The sequence below is a fragment of the Fukomys damarensis genome, unplaced genomic scaffold (genome assembly GCF_012274545.1).
Source record: "Fukomys damarensis isolate Sample0158 unplaced genomic scaffold, DMR_v1.0_HiC HiC_scaffold_36, whole genome shotgun sequence".
Classification (NCBI taxonomy): domain Eukaryota; kingdom Metazoa; phylum Chordata; class Mammalia; order Rodentia; family Bathyergidae; genus Fukomys; species Fukomys damarensis.
In genome coordinates, this window is record NW_022900948.1 from 40699718 (window position 1) to 40720750 (window position 21033).

The 21033-nt window shown below is 43.1% G+C and overlaps 1 protein-coding gene across 7 annotated transcripts in view; it reads right to left on the reverse strand.

Moving 5' to 3' along the window:
- Positions 1–21033, reverse strand: part of Mapkap1 (MAPK associated protein 1) — a 221560-nt gene that overhangs the window by 11289 nt on the left and 189238 nt on the right. For all 7 annotated transcript variants that reach the window (XM_010613545.3, XM_010613541.3, XM_033759243.1 and 4 more), the window contains one exon: positions 13258–13395. In XM_010613545.3, the coding sequence (XP_010611847.1) occupies positions 13258–13395 (138 nt within the window). The remainder of the gene's footprint in view (positions 1–13257; positions 13396–21033) is intronic.

Here is a 21033-nt window from a genome sequence, read left to right on the forward strand (position 1 = left end):
CTGGAGCTCTTCCTATCCTATGCCCACAGCCGTAGCCAGGACCTGGCCAGCGACTGCATCCTCTCTGTTTTCCTACTTCTGTTCCTGTCGGCAGATCTTTTTTTTTTGGTACTGGGGATCGAACTCAGGTCCTTGCACTTGCGAGGCAGGCAGTGGGACCAGAGCTTAATCCCCAGCCCCACAGGAGCCATTTTTAAAAAACACACTGGGACACATCACTTGCTTCCTTAAAACTCTGCACTGCTTCTTTTCCTGTCATTCTCAGAATAAAATCCAAGCGTCTTAAGATCATTTTCAAGAGCTCAGATCAGCAGTTTTCACAGTTTTTAGTCTCAAAACCCTTTACAGGCTTTTGCTTTTACCCATCCAGTCACTGAGCTAGAAACTGAAATTGAGAAACTGAGAAATGTTAACCCCAAAAAGACACCATAACAAATTGATCAACTTGAATGATTAAGAAATGCCTCACTAGCTGGATGTGGTAGTGTATGCCTGTAACGTTCAGGAGGCTGAGGCAGGAAGATCACTGTGAGCTTGAGGCCAGCCTGGGCTATATAATAAGTTCAAGACGAGTCTCAACTATATCGTGAGACCCTTGTCTCAAAACATACAAGATAAAATTTTACTAGCCTCAAAGACTAGTAAGCCTAGGTCTGGGTTTTACTAGCCTCGAAGACTAGTAAAGCCCAGGTCTGGGTGTGTCTGTGAGTAACTGACATGCAGGCCAGCAAACTGAGAGGCGAAGAGCTGCTGGGTGGCACCAACCAAGAGGCTTGTAACCTGGACGGAAGCAGAGAAAGGAAGAGGAAGCATTCCTGTTTTGAAGAGCTGCAGTCTCCCTGAACAGGTCTGTCCTTTGGACACCGGTCTCCAGGTCCTGTGTCATCAGCCTCCTGAGCAGACTTCACCCAGGACTCTCCAGGGAGCACCAGGCCTTTCATCTTGTACTCGGTCCTTGCTCTGCATCTTCCACTTTCTTGGCTGAGCAGCTACTGCATCCTCCCTCTGGCTCTGCAGTGCAGATGGTCACGGCGACCCTCTGGCCTCTGACCCTGTGAGCCTGCCTCAGAAACACCTGCACAATCAGACATAAAGCAGTACCTCGGCTCATGAACTTAATTCCACTGTATTTTCTATTGATTTTGTTCCTCTAGAGAACCCTAATACACAAATTAGCATAAACTACATTCTACAGCTGAAAAACCCTTTTAAGTCCCCAAACAAAACAAGTTTAGAAAGAGCGGCATTATTTCTGTATTTTTAAAATCTCCAATACGACATTTGGCTTGAAAGAAAACAGCTGGACTGTCCTCTCTGCTTTGCATTTCATCTGCTGTGATATACTGTGTTTAACTGAAGTATGTGAAGAAAAGTCACGGAATATGCTTTTGGAAAAAAAAGAGGTTTCCCTATTTGTATCTGCAGAGCTGGGGATCACGCTCAGGGCCTCACACAGGCTAGGCAAGCATGGAGTCACACTGCAGTCCAGGTACATTTTAATATTCTTCTTTGATACAGTGCCAAATTCCACGAATGGCAGTTTTCTTAAAGAGTAGCTGCATTATGAAATCTTTTTAAAACCTCATTAGTAAGTCTTACACTCTACTACAATAAAATCTACTGGTTGGTCTCACTCTTTGAATGGAACTTCCCTCTTGCTTGATTTGAAATATCAAGCAGCAGTCTAGAAAATACTGGGTCACTGAGTTATGGAGATCTTTCAAATGTTGAAACATTTCATTATACAATATAAAAAAATCACATTCATTCATGGCACCATTGGTCTCATTACTCAATTACACAACTGTTTAAGCAACAGGAAGCCAAGCTTACAGTGATGGATACAAGTTTTCCAAAATTCTAATTTCACCTGAAAGCTTCAATTTCATCACTGGTGTCAAATACTGTCACTTGTTTTCCCTGAAATGACAGGTTCACCTCCTTTCTTTTTAAGAAAATGTCTGCTAGAGATTCAAGTTTGGATAACCATAGTTTGTCAGCTATTCTTTCAAGTAAAAATGGTGTCTCTTGAAATAAATGGTTAGTTCAGCTTGCAACTCAATATGCATGTGCTTTTCCTGAAGACAAGTATTCTATACACTTTGGTGGACTTAAGAAAATGCATTAAGAATAATGGCTTGTGGGTGCCTTTTGATATCTCAATTCATGTCTAAGTTGTTTCAGCAAATATCACCTGTCATTTCATTAACCAATTATTGGTTGAGTTATCTTCTTTAGCTTTTAGAAAAGTAGATAAGCAAGAAACAAGTTCTGTATTTGAACACTGTCTCGTTGGAGAGGCCTCAGCTTTTGACAGGCCTGAGCTGGCAAGTTCTCTGCAAACGAGGCTCCAGTTATCCAGAATCAATGGCACAGGAGCTTGGGTAACCTTTATACAACAAAACTAAACAAAAACCAACACAACAAAAAACCCAAACCAAACCAAACTGCCAAAAACAGTCCTTTTTAATTTAAAGCACTAAAATTCTACATTACATACTTCCTCGCCCATATTAAGAATACTAGGAAAATATATGACTATTTTACCATGTTCATCTGTAGAACTATCGAATATCATGATTTTCTCTTTTTGCAAAAGGTTCTGTTGTTCCACACTGCTCTGCTTCCTTGGGCCTTGGACTGCTTTTTAAGGTATTTTTTTTCATTTTTGGTAAACTGTTGTGAACCTTCACTTCACTTTAAGTTATTTTTTCATGTCTTTTAATTTTCTGTATTTAACAAACTTTAGGAAGAGAAGCTAGTTTACCAAGCATGGCTGAACTTTGTTGAAAAGTAAGACTTGGGCCAGGGATGTAGCTCAGTGGTGCTGTGCCTGCCTAGCACAAGGTCCTAAATTTAATCCCTGGTACCAAAAAAAAAAAAAAAAAAAAAAAAAAAAAAAAGAAAGAAAGTAAAGAGTATAAGACTATACACGCTGAGTTGGGGGTAGGGATAATCTTCCTGAGAAAGCAGTGACATTAAGTGCCTTTATATCAGTGGCAAAATGAAGAATACAATGGTTCTGCTACCCTTTGTATGTTACTTTGGACAAGTTGTATAACTTCTGAGTGTCAGTTTACTCAATAACAAAGTGGGAATAATATCTGCCTCCTGGAGGTGTTATTAGGATTGAATAACCGTTTCAGAGTTATATACTACATGCAGTTCAATGCCACAGAGCTCTTGCAAGATAAAGCTCTTGGAACATTGCCAAAAAGAGGAGGTTCCTTTTGCAATTTTTTTTACCTCCACCCAAACTTTTTCTATAAAGGCCAGAAAGTAAATATTTTAGGTGTTGTGGGGCAAGAGGCAAAATTAAGGATATTTTGTAGATGCTCATATAAGTCAGAAAACAGTTTTTCTCCTCTTTTTGGGGGGCTGACACCAGGGATTGAAAGCAGGGCTTGGCATATGGTAGGCAAGTGTTCCACCAGAGTTAATATTCTCATGTCGCTTTAAAAAATTTAGTTTTATACAAGGTCTTGCTAAGTTGGCCAGGCTAGCCTCACACTTCTAATTCTTCTGCCTTAGTGGCTGCAATTACAGGTGTGTACATTCTTACCTCATGGGCCATACACACGTAGGTGGTTGATTTGGTCTGTAGGTCACAATTTGCCAATGCCCATTCAAAGAAGTCAGTCTCTCTTCTTTTCCTTTCCTTTCTCTTGGGTCATGTCATACAGCTGCTCACAGTAACACTTCAAGTGCCATTAACTTCTTTGTGTAGATCTGGGGTTCCTTCTAGAATTTTCTCCCTCCAGCCTCCAGTTCTTGCAGTAAAGGTCTAGGGGTGACAAATTCTTTTATCTTTTGATTGTCTGAAATGTCCATATTTCACCTTCAATGTTCAAGGGCATCTCACTGAATACAGACTTTAGGTTGATAAATTTTCTTTTAGTGCAACTGGAGATGTCATGCCATTTTCTGCTGGACCGCACTGTTTCTGATGAGAAGCCAGCAATTGTTTCTATGTTGGTTCCTCCATGCAGCATGACTTCTTTCTTTGGCTGCTTTTAAGATTTTTTTTCTGTCACTGGCTCTTATCAATTTGACTATGAGCCTCAGTGTGGTCTTCTTTACATTTACCCCGCTTAGCCTTCAATGGGCTTGAGACGAGGTGGTTTGATACTTTAAATTAAATTTTGAGACTGCAGCTACATGTATGTTAGGACAGTTGAATTATTCTATAGGCTCTATACTTCCCATCCATTTTTTTTTTTTTCCTCTTTGGATTTCAGTCTGGGCAGCTTGGGTTTTTCTGTTTTACAGTTCATTGATGTGGACCAGATTGTGAAATGACTCCCGGTGAGCTCACCCCTGCACTTCGTGCCCAAGTGGAATCCCCTCCTTGTCTTGTTCATGAGCTGGACCTTGTGGCTCGCTTTGTGGATCAGGTGAAGAAGGGTAGGGTTCCTTCCATGCTAGCACAATGAAGCCAACTGTCATCTATGAGCTTCCCTATGGAGAGGCCTGTGTGACAAGGAACTAGGCTCTGCCAGGAAGCAGATCTTATCTCAAGTACACCTTGAAATGACCCTGACCCTGACTGACATGTAGATTGTAGCTTTATAAGACCAGAGCCAGAGGATCAACTTGCTGGATCCCTGACCATCAACTGTAAGGTAACAGATGCTATTGTCACTTTAACTCACTAAATTCTGGGAAAAAATTTTAATGCATCAATGGACAATTCACATGCTAATCTTTTTATCCTGGTCTTCATTTGCTCCTATTAGTGAGTTTTGATTTAGGTATTATATTTCTTAGCTCTAGCATTTTCATTTGGTTCTTTTTAATAGTCATCATTTCTCTTTCTTTCGAGTTTTCTTTCAGGTCTTTCAACATATCTGTAAAATCCATTTTGAAGTACACCTGTTTGTAAATCCTGTCCTCCCGTCACTTTTGGCTTTGATCAGTTTGCCCCTTCTGGGTATGGGACACATTTTCCTGCTTCTCTGCAGTTTTTTGTTGCTATTGTTGCCTGTTGGTTTGTGGGTTTTTTTTTTTTTTTTTTTTTTTTTTTTTTTTTTTTTGTGCTAGTTGGGGCTGAACCCAGGAGGGCCTTTGTACTGAGCTACAATCCTAGCCCTTTTCAATTTTTTATTTTGAGATAGGGTCTTGTTAAATTATCCAGGCTGGCTTGAGCGTGCACTTCTCCCTGCCCGGCCAGAAGGCTCTCGCAGTGCGGTTCCTGCTCCACCCTCAGTCCTTCGGTTGTCATCCCACTGCCAGCAACCCAGGAGACTACGACCCTCACCTTGGGCTCTGCCCGCCCTGGAGAGTCCTGGTGGAACGGCATTCAGTTCCCTTCTCTAAGGGATCACAACCCTGTGCTGCCTGTTTTCCAAAGTCTGAAATGGGTTTTTAAAAATATTTTGTCCAGTGATCTAGTCACTTATGACAGAAAAGCTAATCTGGAAGTCTCATAAGCAATATGCATTTTGATTTTAATGAAAGTATGGCTTACTTTTTCCGTGTCTATGATACTAACTTAAAATCTAAGCACCCCATTTATTTATTATGAAAATACAATTTTGAGCTTGGCAGGAGGCAAGGGAAAACAGATTTTCTCCATCATTTATCCAGCTGAGAAATCTTTCACACAGAGATTTTCAGTAGGGAACAGCCCCTGCTTTTACCCTCTTCTCAATTAGGGTTTCCTCTGATGCTAAAAATCAAGAAAGAATAAATTTGAGGAAATGGTAATCAAAATCTAGGAAAATGCAAATGTATGCACATTTTTCATTATGCCTAGATAATTGTTTTGTTATTATGGGTCCATAAAGCCCAAGTCAACAATTAAATGAAAACTTAATAGCAAGAAGGTAGTTTCTCCCAGGAGGAGAAAAACTGATATCCTCAAGATGTTTTCTACTCTAACAAATATCAATATTCCAATCGACACAAAGAAATTCTTTCTCATTTAAGTCCTAGGAAAAAACAAAAAGTTTATAAAGAATGTAAGAAAATTCCCTGAGAATATCAGCACCGGCTAATTTTCCTCACAAGCACAAACATCCTGCATATTATGTTAACACACCCGAATGAGCAACTGCAAAACCCCTAGTGAGTAGGGGAGGTGCTTGTTCATCGCCGGCCTAGGGCTTGGTGGGGCCCCCAGCCCCTTCACTTCCTGGGGCTGACCCTTTCTGAGACTACTGCACAGAAACACCTCTTTTCCAGCCCCCTCTATCACAGATAGAGGATAACAGGATAAACAGGAACAAGATGTCGCGTCTGTCCTGTCACTACAACCTTGAGAAGTTCCTCACTGTGCCTCCATGTCACACACAGAAACCTCTTTTCCAGCCCCCTCTATCACAGATAGAGGATAACAGGATAAACAGGAACAAGATGTCGCGTCTGTCCTGTCACTACAACCTTGAGAAGTTCCTCACTGTGCCTCCATGTCTCTGTGCTGGACAGCCACACGTGTTCTTGGATGATCCCACTTTTAAACAGCCAGAGTTGGAAAGAATCACAAGCACTGAAGATAGCCCCTGGACAGAAGGGGCTGGATTTCTGGAGGGTGCAGCTGGGAGCATAAGTAGGACTCAGGGGTCAGCCCACGAGACTCATGCTGGCTGGCTGAGTTCTCAGGGGCCTGGCTAGTGCTATACATTCCTAGCAAACTGTTCTGGAAACACAGTGATGACCTATTTAATAGCACACCACAGCTTGAGGTTACTCAAAACCAAACTGGGTCACAGAATCTAAGAACAGAGATGGTATTTCATGACGCAAACTGGCACTAGGCTTATATTTTTTTCTTCACCTTTATCTTGTGGCAAAGACCAGTCTCCCTCCCACACTCCAGGAAAAATTGAGGTGGTCCCCGGTTGCCTAAACCCATCTTCCCGGCAGCTCCCTTGTTTTGGAAGAAGATGATAAATAAATCACAACGCACTAAGCAGCACTTCCACAGGCACTCGCCTCCTTCACTGAGCGTGCACCTCATCAATCACACCATTGTCTGCTTGAAAGGCGAGCCTTGTAAATGTCATATCCACTCAGGCCCAAGGAGAGGCGCATCCAAATGCAGCAAGGAGTTTTAATTGGATAGTGTAATTAAACTAAAAAACCCCAGCAGACTCCCTTTGACAGGATAGATGAAGACCCCTTTTAATAGGGCTAGGAAACATATCTGTTAAAAGGATGAGGCGCTGCCTGCTCCTGATTGTGCTCTAGAGTACTCTTATGAAAAGGCAATTCAATAACTGGGGCATTTAATATGGTAGAGTCCGTTGTGTTCTGTAATCAGGCAGTACTTACCGTATTTGATCTGGAACTTAAGAAATAAGTCTTTGTCAGAGAATAAAAACCCAGCACAGATCATCTACCTAATGTTTGCAGTGCCCAGACCTCCTGGGTGACAGGACCACTGCTGTAAAAGAAACTGCCTCATCTCTGGGGTCTGCGGCACGCCAGGGTGGCATCACACTCCCCACGCACCCACCTCATTCCTTGTGCATACTTTCTTGGGAGTGGCTGAGGACTATGAAAAAATTCCTGGGTATCTCCTCTTTCAGAAACTAGAGTGCTTGTCATGTCAGAAAGAGAGAGAGGGACACAGCGAGAGAAAGAGAGAGAGAGAGAGAGAGAGAGAGAGAGAGAGAGAGAGAGAGAGAGAGAATGAATATGTATTCTCTTCTGGAACTGCCTCTGTCAAACAGGGAGAAAAGAAACCGGGCATTAGTGAGGACCTGTGAAGAGGTTTGTATTTGCACAGGGCTGTCTTACAAGTAGCCTGTTATAGGCTCTTTTAGAATGGAATACCAGCGTCCCCAGGACAAGGCCAGCCGAGGGTGGAACAAGACAGTCTCTGTCTTGGAGGGTGCAGAGGTGAGATTTCAGATGTCCCCATCTATAGCTTTCTAAAAACAGTCGAATGCTCTGCTTTATTTACACAAACCTCAAAGTCAGTTTCTCTAGGCCCTTGGATTTTTCTTTTTTAAGGATGGTGAAGGGTTTGTTTGATGACTACTTTTACTCTGTCATAAAGCCTGCTTGGAGCTCTGTTTGCAAACCTTAGAACATTCTTAATATTGGTCTTTCACTATGAGCTGATGAACCCATTAAGAACATATAAGTGAATACATATAATCTATGAAAACTGGATACTGAATTAAACCATCAAATACCTTTAGGCTTAAATGAAAACTACATAAAAGCATTTCAGCCATCAATTTGGCTATCACTTCTAGCCAGTATGAATTCTGCTGGAAAAGCTATTTTCGTGCAGATGTGGAATTCAATGGGAAAGACTGACTCGTGTACCAACATCAATCAAAATGTCGACTTCCCTGGCAGCTCTCAACAGTAAGGCAGGTTCAAAGGTCACGGGATAAAGAAAAAGCCAAGCTCTGGTTCAGCTCTAATATCTCCTCCGTAGAAGTCTTGCAAAAGTACCCCCTTCTGTATTAGCGTGGCTTTCATTAATCTTCTTGCCATCTTCTTTAACTAGTCATGCAGAACCGCTCGATAGCAAGACGTATAATGGGGAAGGCCCTGTGCCTATTACCACGTTAACATTCTCTTAAGCCCCAGTGCAACAATGGAACGGGAAAGCAAAGGAAATCTGCGACTGCAGGGTGCGGTGTGGGCAATTCAATTACAGCCTGGGCTTACCTATGTACTTCTGACCCACAAAACACAAGAGGCCTTTGTGTCTAACTGGCTTGGCCATTAAGGTGAAGATCACAACAATGCTGATCTTTTCTTTTTAAGCTAAATCAATGTGGACAAATCATTATTCAGCAGCTTTAATTTAATTAGTAAATTAAATACACTACTTTACAGATCTTGTCAAGTACTTATGAAAAGAAAGATTCATTTAAGCAGGAGGTCACCAATAAGCCTAGCTAATTTAACTCACAGTCTTAACTGAATCTCATCTCAAATGCCCAGTAGGTCCTATTCACTAGGGCTAAACAGTCTCCCCAGAGTGGTTAACTTATAACTCTAAAGAGTTCCTATCTTGTGTCTAAACAGTGTTTTGGACAAAAACAAAACAAACAAAACAAATCCTCCAACATAACCAGCATCAACAGAATCAGATTTCCTTTAAATTATACTATTGCAAGAGAATGTAATCAGGTTAACTCTATTATGTTGCTTCCTTAAGATTTTATATCATCTATACTAAATTGAGATACAGAGCTCTTTTCAGCTATAAAGACGACAGCTACTTTATTAAGGTTTAAATCTGATTTCTTAATGATAGGCTGCTTCCTTTAAAGACTCTGAACCTGCACAGCTTCTCCTGATGAGAGCGGACTTGGCTCTGGTGAGTCTGGTATTTACACTGCCCAAGTGTCTGATGGGTATAAGTTTCACAGAAAGGCCCCTGGCTTTTGTTTCAGCCTGGAATTTGAGGCCAGACTTCAAAAGACAGCCTACAGCATCCAAAGCCTGTGTCTAGGCCTGTGTAAGGACAAAAAATGATTTCTCTAACACAATGTAACCAATGCACATGCTGTCTATATTCTTAAATCAGTCAAAAGAAATTAAAATTAATTCATCTTTTAAGAGGTTTGTGACATGCTTCAAAATAGCAAAGGATATCCGAAGGAGTGGTAAACAGACTGAGAAATCACTGATTTGAATAACAGTGGCAATATACTTTTTTCCTTAAATCTGGAAAGGCAGAAATTGTTCTTAATTTCTCAGGTATTATGATATACAGATTTTTCTGAGTTCTTTTAAGAGTTCATATTTAGATATACATTTTTTTTTTTTAAAAAAGGCATGTATCTATTTAGTCATTAAGTTCGAGGTCCTTAAACACTCACAGGGACAGAGCAATAAATCTTCCCTCCAAGAACCCAGCCTAAGAGGGAGGAGCGGCGGAGAAAGGAACAAGAGCCATAGAACTGGTATTTATGAAGTCTGGGCCTCTCTGATTCCACAATATATGTAATTATGTGTTTCACTGCAGGCGCTCTAATGCTCAGTCCCTCTGCCAAGTCAGCTATTCAAACACTTTTGGGATACGGCATCAATTAAACCTGAGTTGTGTTCCTTATGACGACCAAATTAATGGTTTGACAGCGGCTTTCTCAATAAACACTGCAAACTGGCCATATTCAAAGGGTTTAAAAACCATTTCTTTTCTGTTCAAAATTCTGACAAACATGTCTCAAGTAAGAGTAGGGACAACTTCATTATCCTCCCAACACTTAATGCCTTTTTGTAAAGAAGGCTGTTTAATAACACGTCTGCTCTGTTTTCACAACTAAATTATTCCAGTTGGTCACACGTTCCAGTCTTCAGCAAGACACTTGTGTTACAAGAGATAAAAACATGAAAAAGGAAATATATTGCAGAAATCAAAAACCTTATCTACTTCTAGACTCTCTCTTTTGCCATAATTCATTCAAGAAGGCCCTAAGAATAATTTTTGATGTAAACTCAGCTACAAACATACATCACTATGCTGATAAAAATCACAGGCTAAACTTATGAAATATAGTGACTTTCATTTCTTTAGTGCTGTTAAAATAACTTTTTCTAAGGTTCAAAAGACACAAAAGATAAAAAGGGTTACCATTAATCCTTTAAAAAAAAGAAAAAAAGAAGCAGCCCCACAGATTAATTCTGCGGTCTGATGATGGTCTGAGGATGAACTTTTTAGATTAAGTCACTGAATTAATTTGGTGAAGATACTGGAAACCCTAAAAACACATAGCATCAATCTGATTCATTCCATGCATCTTTGTTTGGGCGCATTACAGCATAAATTATGTTGAATAACTGGTGGTTTCTAAATTCTGGGCTTGTTCAGTTCAGTTCCAACTGAGTAAGCTGAGGCCACCTGTGCAGGCACAGTGCTAGGAACACAAGGTGGGCAGGGGCGCGGGGGCAGTCGGTTCAGTGGGGAGAGCACCGGCAGGTAATACAGTGTGTACACAGACTCCGGAAACTCCTGGGGAAAAGTGAACAGAGAGGGCCTGGCCCTGGAGCTGGCTTTTGAGAAATGAGCAGGCAAATAAGTAGCAATGTCCGGAAGTGAGAGGGCGGGCTGGTGGAAGGTATATTTCAGGAAGTGGAACAGCAGAAGGACAGAGTGCAGTGTATACAATCAGTTCACGGTGACTCGCCCAAATGTGAGCCGGACTTTTATTCTATAAGCCTACAAATCTTAAAAATATACATATTTAAGCAGCAGTAAAATCCTTTTATTTGTGAACTTAAATGAAGAATTCCAAGACAGAAAAAAGTAGAGCTCCTTTGGTTGAAGGGGAGCCTTATGTGTGTACGCACCCACACACTCCCCACACCCACACCCACACCCCTCAAGTCCCTAAAAAAAAAAGCCTTGAGCATGAAGTTTGAAAGCACTGCTGGAAGAGACAGGTACCAGGGACTCAGGAAATGTATGGGGCAGAGAGCCTGTTCATTTAGAAAAGTGTCATAATTTCCACATGTCTGGACACAGAGGAAGAGAGAAGAAAACCTCTGTAAGACCCATGTGCACAGTTTTTATATTGAACCATCCAGTAAACCTGAAAGTAAGACAAAAGACTCTTACGAGATTGTCAGTGCTGACATGGCAGGGCCTGAGTCTGCTCTGTACTCTCAACCATGGGAACCTGGCCTCCCGCACACAGATGTGTAATAATTACTTCTTGACCGACTGATCCCATGAGAGACGGGTGGTGGCCGGCTGGGTGTGCTGCATCCACCCTTCCCAATGCCCGAGTGCAGCTTTCTGTGACAAAGTGGGCAGCTGGCGGGGATGTGAGGGGCACCTAAAACCTGCCTCTGCGCTTCTCAACCCTTTCACCCAGCTATTCCCTCTGCACAACATGCGCGGATCACCTTTCACTCCTCAGAGAGAGGGAGAAGTTGCACAATGCCACTCTCCAAAGCATCCTCAGTTCAGAACAAAGTGAGCCTGACTGGCGGATGGGCTGGAGTGAGTGGAGTTGGGAAGATGATTCTCAAAGCAGAGGCAGCCCAGCAGCCTTGTACTCAGCCCAAAGCAGCAAGCGGTTTTCTCTTGGCCTCCTCTAGAGCCATGCTGTAGAGCTGGAGCCTCACTGGGACCATGGGGATGGTGGGAAGGGGTGGGATGGCCTTACTCCTTTTCTGGGCCCCTATGTGTAAGGCTGAGCCAAAAGCGGAATATGTAGCCCAGCACAGCTGGATGTGACAAACAAAACACCCACCCACAAATGGGCCTGTGGCGGTGCCCAGCCTGTGAGCCCCCAGCTCCTCACGCCCTACTTCAAGTAGTGTTACCTCAAAAACTTGAACCACATTATAAACACCTGCTGGCCCTCACACTTCTAGGTTGTCCCTTCTGAATATGTAATTCCTTGTAACACCTGCTCTCAAATTTTGTGGACAATGAACATACAGCATTAACAAAAATTAGATGCTCAAGTTACCAAATCACAAATTTACTGTGGTGGGCTTTGGGTAACTGAATTTTGAACAGATTCTACGTGTAATGCTGATAGGTATTAGAGTTTGAGAATACTCACATTCTTCTCTTATCTAGGAAACCAATAAAAGCCTTATACAGTTTTAAAATTTTTCCTCCATGGATGAATTTCAGTGTGACATATGTGTCCTTCATGTCCCTTGATAGGATAAGAAGTTGTAAAAGTAATTAACTGATTAATCTAGATACTATACTCAATTACTTAACTGCAAAAATATAATATGCTAAAACATACAACCAAACTTTGTCTACTTTGATAATTTAAGTGGAAGAATGCCAACCCAGTAGGGATCTCTTCTGTAGGAACAGGCAGGAGTTTAATTATGAGCTGATAGGTCACGCAGTTGCCAATAATCTGGGGGTGCTGACACTTCCGGCATGATAGATGCCCAAAACCCAGTCCTCAGCTGCCATGAGAAATCCCCCAGCTTCCTTGATCTGACATGGAAGGAAAGGAGATCCAGCTCTGATGGGCTAGGTCCCTCATACAGGAAGGAGACAGGAGCACAAAGTGAAACAAGGGCTCCTAGGAGTGTAGATTCTCAGCAGGAATCTGTTCCGGTGCCCCAGCCCCCAGGGAAGGGCAGTGAGGTTCTGTGCTGCCATCAAGACAGAGCAGGTTGGGGGCTCATGTCAGGCTCTGGGCACCATAATACAATCCCGTTTGATTAAAAGAAATTTCTGGTAATGAATTAAACAGATCCAAGGAAAAAAGGACACGGTGGCAATATATTCTCCTGGCACCCAGCACACAGAGAGGAAGAGAGGGGAAAGAGAGAAAGGAGACATAAATAAAAGGGACTACTCACTGGGGCTTTTTTCTTCAGCAAGGTCACAGGCACAGAGCAGGTCAGAATCGATTGAGATGGGTTTCTGCTTAATCCAAAACTTAGTGCTGGCTTTCTGATTCGTAACAGGGTCTATCTCGACTTTGTCTCCAGAGATACCTGTAAGGCCAAGGAGAGGACAAAAAAGCACAAGAAGTGAAAGCTGCAAGTGATTTCAATGTGCTCAGTTGGCCTACTTTCTATCCACTAAGCTCGATGAACGTGAACTCACTCTAGGGCTGAGGAATGCCAGGGACTCAGGACAGACAGAATCCAAGTGGCACACGAAAGACGGCTTCCCTGAGTGGCTGAGCTGTGGCGGGCTAATAACCCAAAACTATATGAAAAGGTACTGAGAAAAGTGGTTTCTTAGACACAACATTGATGCAAAAGAGAATTTACATACAGGTTGGTAACTACATAGACTGTACCGTGTAATGAAATAAACTATAATACAGTCATTTAAAAATGGTTTTGATAAGTTTTTTCCCCCTTTTCTTAAGAAGATCTGGGATGGAAGATTAGCATCACTTGCTAAACAGTGAAGCTACCAGTGAAGAGCTTCTTTTTTGAAAAAATTGTACATACTAAAAATAGGGGAAAAAGCTCTCTTCTCTTCCACGACACTAAATAATTATGCAAGTTATATGTAAGGAACGTCACAGGAAGATCAAAGGGTCTGTTACACAGAACCTTTCAAGTTCAAGTCTTGGAGCTCAGCTTTGGGCTATGGAAGTCACTGCTTTTCTGCTGAGGGAGACTCAGACCTGGGCGTGAGCTTTATGCAACAGAGACTGCAGGGCAGGAAGCCAGAATGTTAAATTCCAACACTTCAGGTTTATTTTCAGGGTCATGAAAGACACAGCATGCCACAGTGTGACTGGGAGCAGAGCAGAGGCAGTACCAGGCCTTGGGGGGGACTTTGGGGTGGGTGTGGACTCGCACAGCAATGCTCTCTGGGCATTTCAGAGAAGCACTTGCTCATCTGACAATGTGTAGCCCAACTGTGCTATTTTCCCTCTTTTGCTGAAAACTGAGGAATCTGTTTGTGAAGTGAGACAAAAATCTCTGCTATGCCTTCTGGAGTGAGCCTCATATGGAACCTTAAAAGTAATTAATTTTTAGGCCATAGTTTAAAGGTTAGGGTCAAAGTTTAAAAAAAAAAAAGGCAAAGTGAAATGAAGATACAAGATGATTAAAATAATAAAATATACATGAATTGTATATTTTTGTAACAGAAAAGGTAAGCAGGGTTAGCATATTTCATCCTACAGATCACATGTAGAAATTTTTGAACAAATGTGAAAAAAACTTAGTAGGCCAAAAGAAGCAGAAAAAAATAACAGTTCAATTAATGCCCCCCTCCAAAACAAAACAAAACAAAACAAAAAACCCACAGACACAAAGCCATGGATTCACAGTAAATTTAAAATTAAAAATGTAAACACAAGCCTAGTGGTTTGGTCTGCTACACACTGAACTCATTTGTTTTATTTATGGGTAGATTAATTCCAAATCCAAGGCAGACAAAGGCAGAAAGAAGCCTGTGTGCAGACAGACGCAAGCAGACTGTCTCCAGGGCAGACAATGCAGTGAGGGCTGCTAAACCCTGCTCATCACGTGTGGACTCTGGGAAAGAGGTACAACTGTGTGTGTTTTTTAAAAACTTAATTTTTATTTTTTTACTTTTATTAGTTATATGTGTGTATGTGTGTGTGTTTAAGTGAATGCTGGGATTTGTCATTAGATATGTTTGAGGAACGTCATATTTCCATTAGGCATAGTGTCTTAAGTCCAACTGACTCTGGACTCTCAGGTCTACATGATAGCAGGAGGGTGAGAATATATCAGCAGACCAATTTCATTACATTTCACTTAAAACAGATTACAATTGCCCAGTTGCACTTATGCCTCCAATTTGGCCATTAATTGTTAAAGATCTGGACACTGCTACAGTTCTCTGGAAGAAAAAGTACATAAGCCATTGTCGTTGGTTAATGTGTGTACACATACTTCCCCTCTTCATCCTGCTTCTTATTTTGACATTTATAAAAGTCAGAACGAGTAGAACAAAATAAATGTGCATATCTCTTATGTGGAAATAAACTGTGCCCCACATTCCTTTTTCAGAGAGAGAGAGAGAGAGAGAGAGAGAGAGAGTGTTTAAAATTTTGTTCTATGGCCCTGTAACTCCTGAAGCTGTAGACAGTCAATATTGTTAATGTACCTTGTTAATTTGATAGGATTTGTCAGGTAACTCCACTGGAAAATTATATAAAACTGTTCCAGATGAAAAGATGATAGTGACATGAATTAAAGTGATAGAACAATAGTGGAATATAAACCAGAAATGACACCCAAAGTGGCTGTTGATTTATTGCCGTACTGAGTTTGGTTCTGGGCTCCCATGTATATTAGTGCTACAAATCTGGGTCCATTTAGCAGAGGGTTGCTCATACATACATCACCAGCTCCTGCGCCAAGCCAAGGTCACTCCCCGTGGCATCAATCTTTTCAACAGAGCCCACTTCACAAAGCAGGACTTTCGCAACCATCTCAGATGTAACAGACTCCCGTCCTCTTTCATCTTTCTTTTATCATGTAAAGTACACTTTAACTTCTATTATTTTTTATCTGTAAATTGTTACTGTATAGTTCATCCATTATGGACTGTATCTCTGCATCAGCACAGCCTCAAGAACACTTTCCCAAAGACGCCCTGTCCTGGGGTGACTGCGCAGCCACCGTGCACAGAGGGGGACCCCAAGACTGGGACCTGGGAATGGAGAGGCAGGAGATGGATGCAGTAGGTTCAAGTCACCAGACAGGTGCAATACTGTTCAAGCAATTGATGCGTTCCACAAAAGATCCAGGTAAATCACATTTTTTTTTCCTGAATCAAATCACATTTTCCCACTGACTTGTAGTTCCAGTGACACTTTATCTTCATTTTGGATTGATCTGTAATTGGCAGGGGCTCCCAATACTTCAGTTTTAAGTTTTTCTGCCCTGCACGCTTTCAGTCAAGTAGTTAATGATCTGTAAAACTCTCAACTGCCTCGAGGAGTCACTATTTAAAGGAACCTATAGGGGAATCTTTCCTGATGGGAAGAATCCGCTGTACAGGAAATAATCTCACTTCCCTTCAGATTGCTACCTACACCTACGTGAGTCTCAGCTTCTCAGAACTGAGCACTCTGCCCCCACAGGGCCCTATCTGCGCCTGCTGGACAAGCAGCACACAGCCGGGGTGGCTCTCCACAAGCTCACTCTGCCGAGCTGTGCAGAAAGGAAGTCCTAGAGTCCAGCCTGGAGCCAAAAGGAGAACTTTCTCATTCTAGCCTGAGAGCTCTTGTTCTTCTTTTGTCTGGAAGAAAGATTAGGAGGCTACACCACACAGTCCAGGCCAAGGACAGGGACTCTAGGGGAGGAGGAGGCCAGAGAAGCCAGGCTGGTGAAGGTCTCAGTGGGGAGGTGAAGCAGTGTGACCACAACCCACCTGTCACTGCTGCCTCTGGACCACTAAGGGCAGGGGTGGGCTAAGGGGACAGGGGATGAGCCAGGGGCCAGAAGCAGCACTGCCTCCTGTGACAACAGAGCACTGAGAAGAGCACTGCTGAAGACATGGTTCTCGTGGTTCTTTTCCTCAAGGCCAAGGCCCAGGACTGAGCAAAGCTGCGACCCTGGTAGGCTCTCTGCTGTCCTCCTTCAGCAGGCTCCCGAGGGGAACTGAGGAACTGAGGAATCAGCGAATGAGCGGGACAGGCAGGACACTAACTACAGACACCACTCATAAAGGGCCGGCAGTGCTTTGACACAATCAACATCCACTGGCACCACCTACGTGCCAGCAAGGCTAAGGGCCACTGTGAGCCCTGATGCAAATTTCCCATTAACACTATCACGTTGGTGATTATGTTCATCCTTATTTTATAGGCGAGGAAACACAAACACAAGAAGGTTAAGTAACTTGCCCAAGAACAGCTAGCACCTAAGTGGCAAAGCTGGACTCTGAACCCAGGAAGTCTGGTCCCAGAACCTGTCTTCTCAGCCCCTGTCCAGGTGTCGTGTATAACATGCCCTGCAAGAGGGGAGGATGCTTGTCTCAGGTCAGGAGCTGCGAACAGGGAGAGCATTTCGCAGATCGAGGTCTGTCAGGCTCCCAAGTCCTGGCACCATGTGGCCTATCTACTGGAGCGAGGAAGGCCTCATTAGTGAGATTGCCAAAGTGGTCTTCAGACTTCTCTCTCAATTTCCACCGAGGAACCAGTCAGCGTTCAGGTGTGCCAACAGACACACACATCTATTTCTGCTCACACGCAGCAAACCAGAATAGGAAATCCAGTCAGTATTCTTCCTTTTGACCACTATGCATGGTTTTCCTAGGCTAACATTTTCATGTGAAGTTCTTGAAGGAAAGACAGAGGCACTCCTAAAGTGTCATTTATGCACTATTTTAAGTAACTCAAATTATAAATGTATTTCTGAGAAAGTAAGGAAGCCCACTTATTACATCTACATTCACATCAAATGGCCAACAAGAGAGGAACAGTTAATCCAGCCATCACGGCATACAACATAACCAGGAAAAATTATGCATAAGAAAAGTGTGGGCATGCGCCAAATCAGCCAAGTCCTAGCTCCTGAGAGGCTGATGCAGGAGGATTGTGAGTTCAATGCCAGCCTGGACTACATAGTGAGAAATGTCTATAAAAACTACAAAGCCTTACTTAGAAAAATAAATATATATATATTTGCCGCTGGGCTGAGGATCAAACCCAGGGTCTTGTGCATGCCGGGCAAGCACAGTACCACTGAGCTGCATCCCCAGACCAACAATCATCATTTACAAAGTTGACAGGTTTTTAGCTTCCCCTTCAGAACTCAGTTCCCTTTCCCAGTTTTTAAAATGTGCAGAGGATGAGCATTTGAATTCTGTGATTGACAATCATGAAAAGGGACCCCGGGTTGACAAACACTTTTGTCTAGCAATTCTCAAGCACCAAGAGGCTGACGGGCTGCTGGGAGGGGCTCCTGCGAGGTACCCAACCTGGTGCCACTGTTAAACATGATGCCCAGCAGGCTTCCCTCTATCAGCCCTGGCAGGTGAGGAAGAAGAGCAAGGGGCTGGCTGTGAGTGGCCAGGGTCGGCCCTTCCCTCGGAAACAAGGGAGGCCATTTGTCTTCTTCACCCGCTCTCCTCCCTACCCACTTATCCATCGCCATCCGTCATGACCTTTTCACGCTCCCACTTCTGACAGCTTCCAGATACAGTGAGTCAAACTTCACTGGAAGCAAACTATCACACCAACTGTCAAAGCAGAAAACACTGCCTGATTGCTGTCCTACATCAATGCCAGCATATCAATCCTTCCTTAACAAGACAGCTCAAAATAAACAAAACACAACTCTAATGTATATATAACTCCCCTGGGAAACTACTTGTGCATGGCTTTGAGTTATCACACAGGGACCCTCCTCTGTTTTAACTAACCAAAAGATTTCCATAAAAGGAAATCAGCACCGTATTATTATTACCTTTTGCCTATGCAGATGAAGGACCAGCTACTTGGGCAGTCCCTGAACTAGGTCCTTACTGAGCACTTACTGGGAAGGCAACGGGCATTAGCCCCTTTTACATTTAAAGGCAGTGGTGCACAGAGGTCAGGGTCAGGGAGTGTGCAGCCAGAAAGTCCCAAGTTCAAATACCAACTTTCCTACTTCCGAATGATGAGACTTTGGGCAAACTGTCATTGAACGGAGATGACAAATACACATCTCATAAGTGTGTTGTGAGGATTAAGAAAAACAAGGAATGAAAAATGGGCTTGCAAGCACAAGGGCCTGAGTTTGATCCCTAGTACCAAAAAAACCAAACTAAAACAAACACACAAACAAACAAACAAACAAATGCCGGGAACACGGTCTGGTACATAGTGAGCCCTACTTCTAGTGACTGATATTATCTGGAGTCAGGCACTGCACTGAAGGATGTGGCACTCAGTGACAAGGGTCAGGACCACAGAGCCCAGGGAGGCATGTAAAGGCGAGGACAAGGCTCTCCTGGCCCTACGCTTGGACACCGGGGACCTGCTCTCCTTCTGGGAGTCTGTAAAGTACCAGACTCAGAACAATTGTCTAGCTAGGGAATCCAATGCCCTGATCGATCCCCAAGAATCCTCCCAATCACCTCCCACCAACAAGTGCCACTGAGCATGTCTCTCCCTGCCTCAGGAAGAACATGCTGAGTGGAGTTGGGGACATGCACTGGGGACCGCCCATGCCATCAGTTCAGTAGGCTATTAGTTTGGAGATGAAGATTTTGTCAGCACACTCCCACTTCTGTTATCCCAGGTAAAGAAACTTCTCCCTCTGTGAGCCTGAGCTTCCTCTCCTATAAAATGAGGGTAACAACAGTAGCGACTCCCACAGTGCCAGGAAGATGGACTGGCACAGTGCATAAACCACTCAGCACACACTGGCCCACAGTAAAAAGTCACGGCTAGGCGAATCATGACTAAAGGTCACCTCGTGAAGGTGAAATGACACACTGTCCAGGGTGTGTCGAGTGAGCCAACTGCAAAGCTGCGGTTGAAGTCTAGGCCTAGCTAAGTGAAGAATGTGTCCCCACCTGCCAGCTGCTTCTGATCGTCCCAGGGGAAAAAGCTTCACTCTTGGGGAGGCACGCTTGCCGGAAGGCACACTTCTAACTACTGCTCCAGGCAACTGAAAAAACAACACTGGCAAAAGGAGGGCATTTAACACTCCATCTTTCAGTGTACTTCCCAAGTTATTGCTTACTTGCTTAGACATCATGAGCTGTGGTTCATGCATCAATTTCCTACAATTCTGAATCTAAGACTACAAAAGCCCCACTGTTGTTAAATCTGCGAGTAGCTTTTTATACAAGTCTACAATCCTCTTGTCTTCAGGTTACCTAGAGCCTACGAAAGCCTGGAAAAGCCTCTGGGGAGTGCCACTGAACAACTCTTGGCCAGAGTGGATTTTGCTGAATATACACAGCCAATCGATAGCATCCACAGAGCAGTCAGGGAAGTCTTTGAAACTTGCCTGAATTTACACACAGGATCAGACACACAGGCTGTTTGAGCTTAATGAGACCTCAGAGATCACCTAGTGTGGGGCTTTCATTCTCCATATGAAGAAATTGAGGCTCAGGGCTGGGACATGACTTGTCTGATGTCACCCATTAACGACAGAGCTATAACCATAATTCATATCTCCGTACGACCAGGTCAGAGCTTAAACAGACCAGTGCTCCTGCCTTGCTATGCATTTATGTTTGGATAGTAGGTCTATTTACACTAATGCGGACATAGTATAAAAAGCACCCTCCAGCATCCAAAGCAGAGGACAAAATCATATTTTAAGGCACAATTAAAATAAAGTCCAGAAAAGCTTAGAATCTTGAGATCACTAAGGGAGCCGGGCTGTAGCATCACTGGTTCCAATCAAGAAACTAACCATCCCAGACTGTCTGGGAACCACAGCTAAAAGCTGCCAATGCCACTGTGTGGTCAATAAGTGACTCAGTGATAGGCGGAAGCTCTCCTAACCACACTGTGGTCCTTGGCACAGAAAATAGGCATGGTGGCTATTACCCACCCTGACTGGAGTTGGTTTATGAAAAGAAACCTTTTCTCCTTCTCTAAAATACATGGCATGGTACTTGATACTTTTGATAAATAACTACTATAATCACAACCATTATGATTACACATAGCAGACTGTTTATAT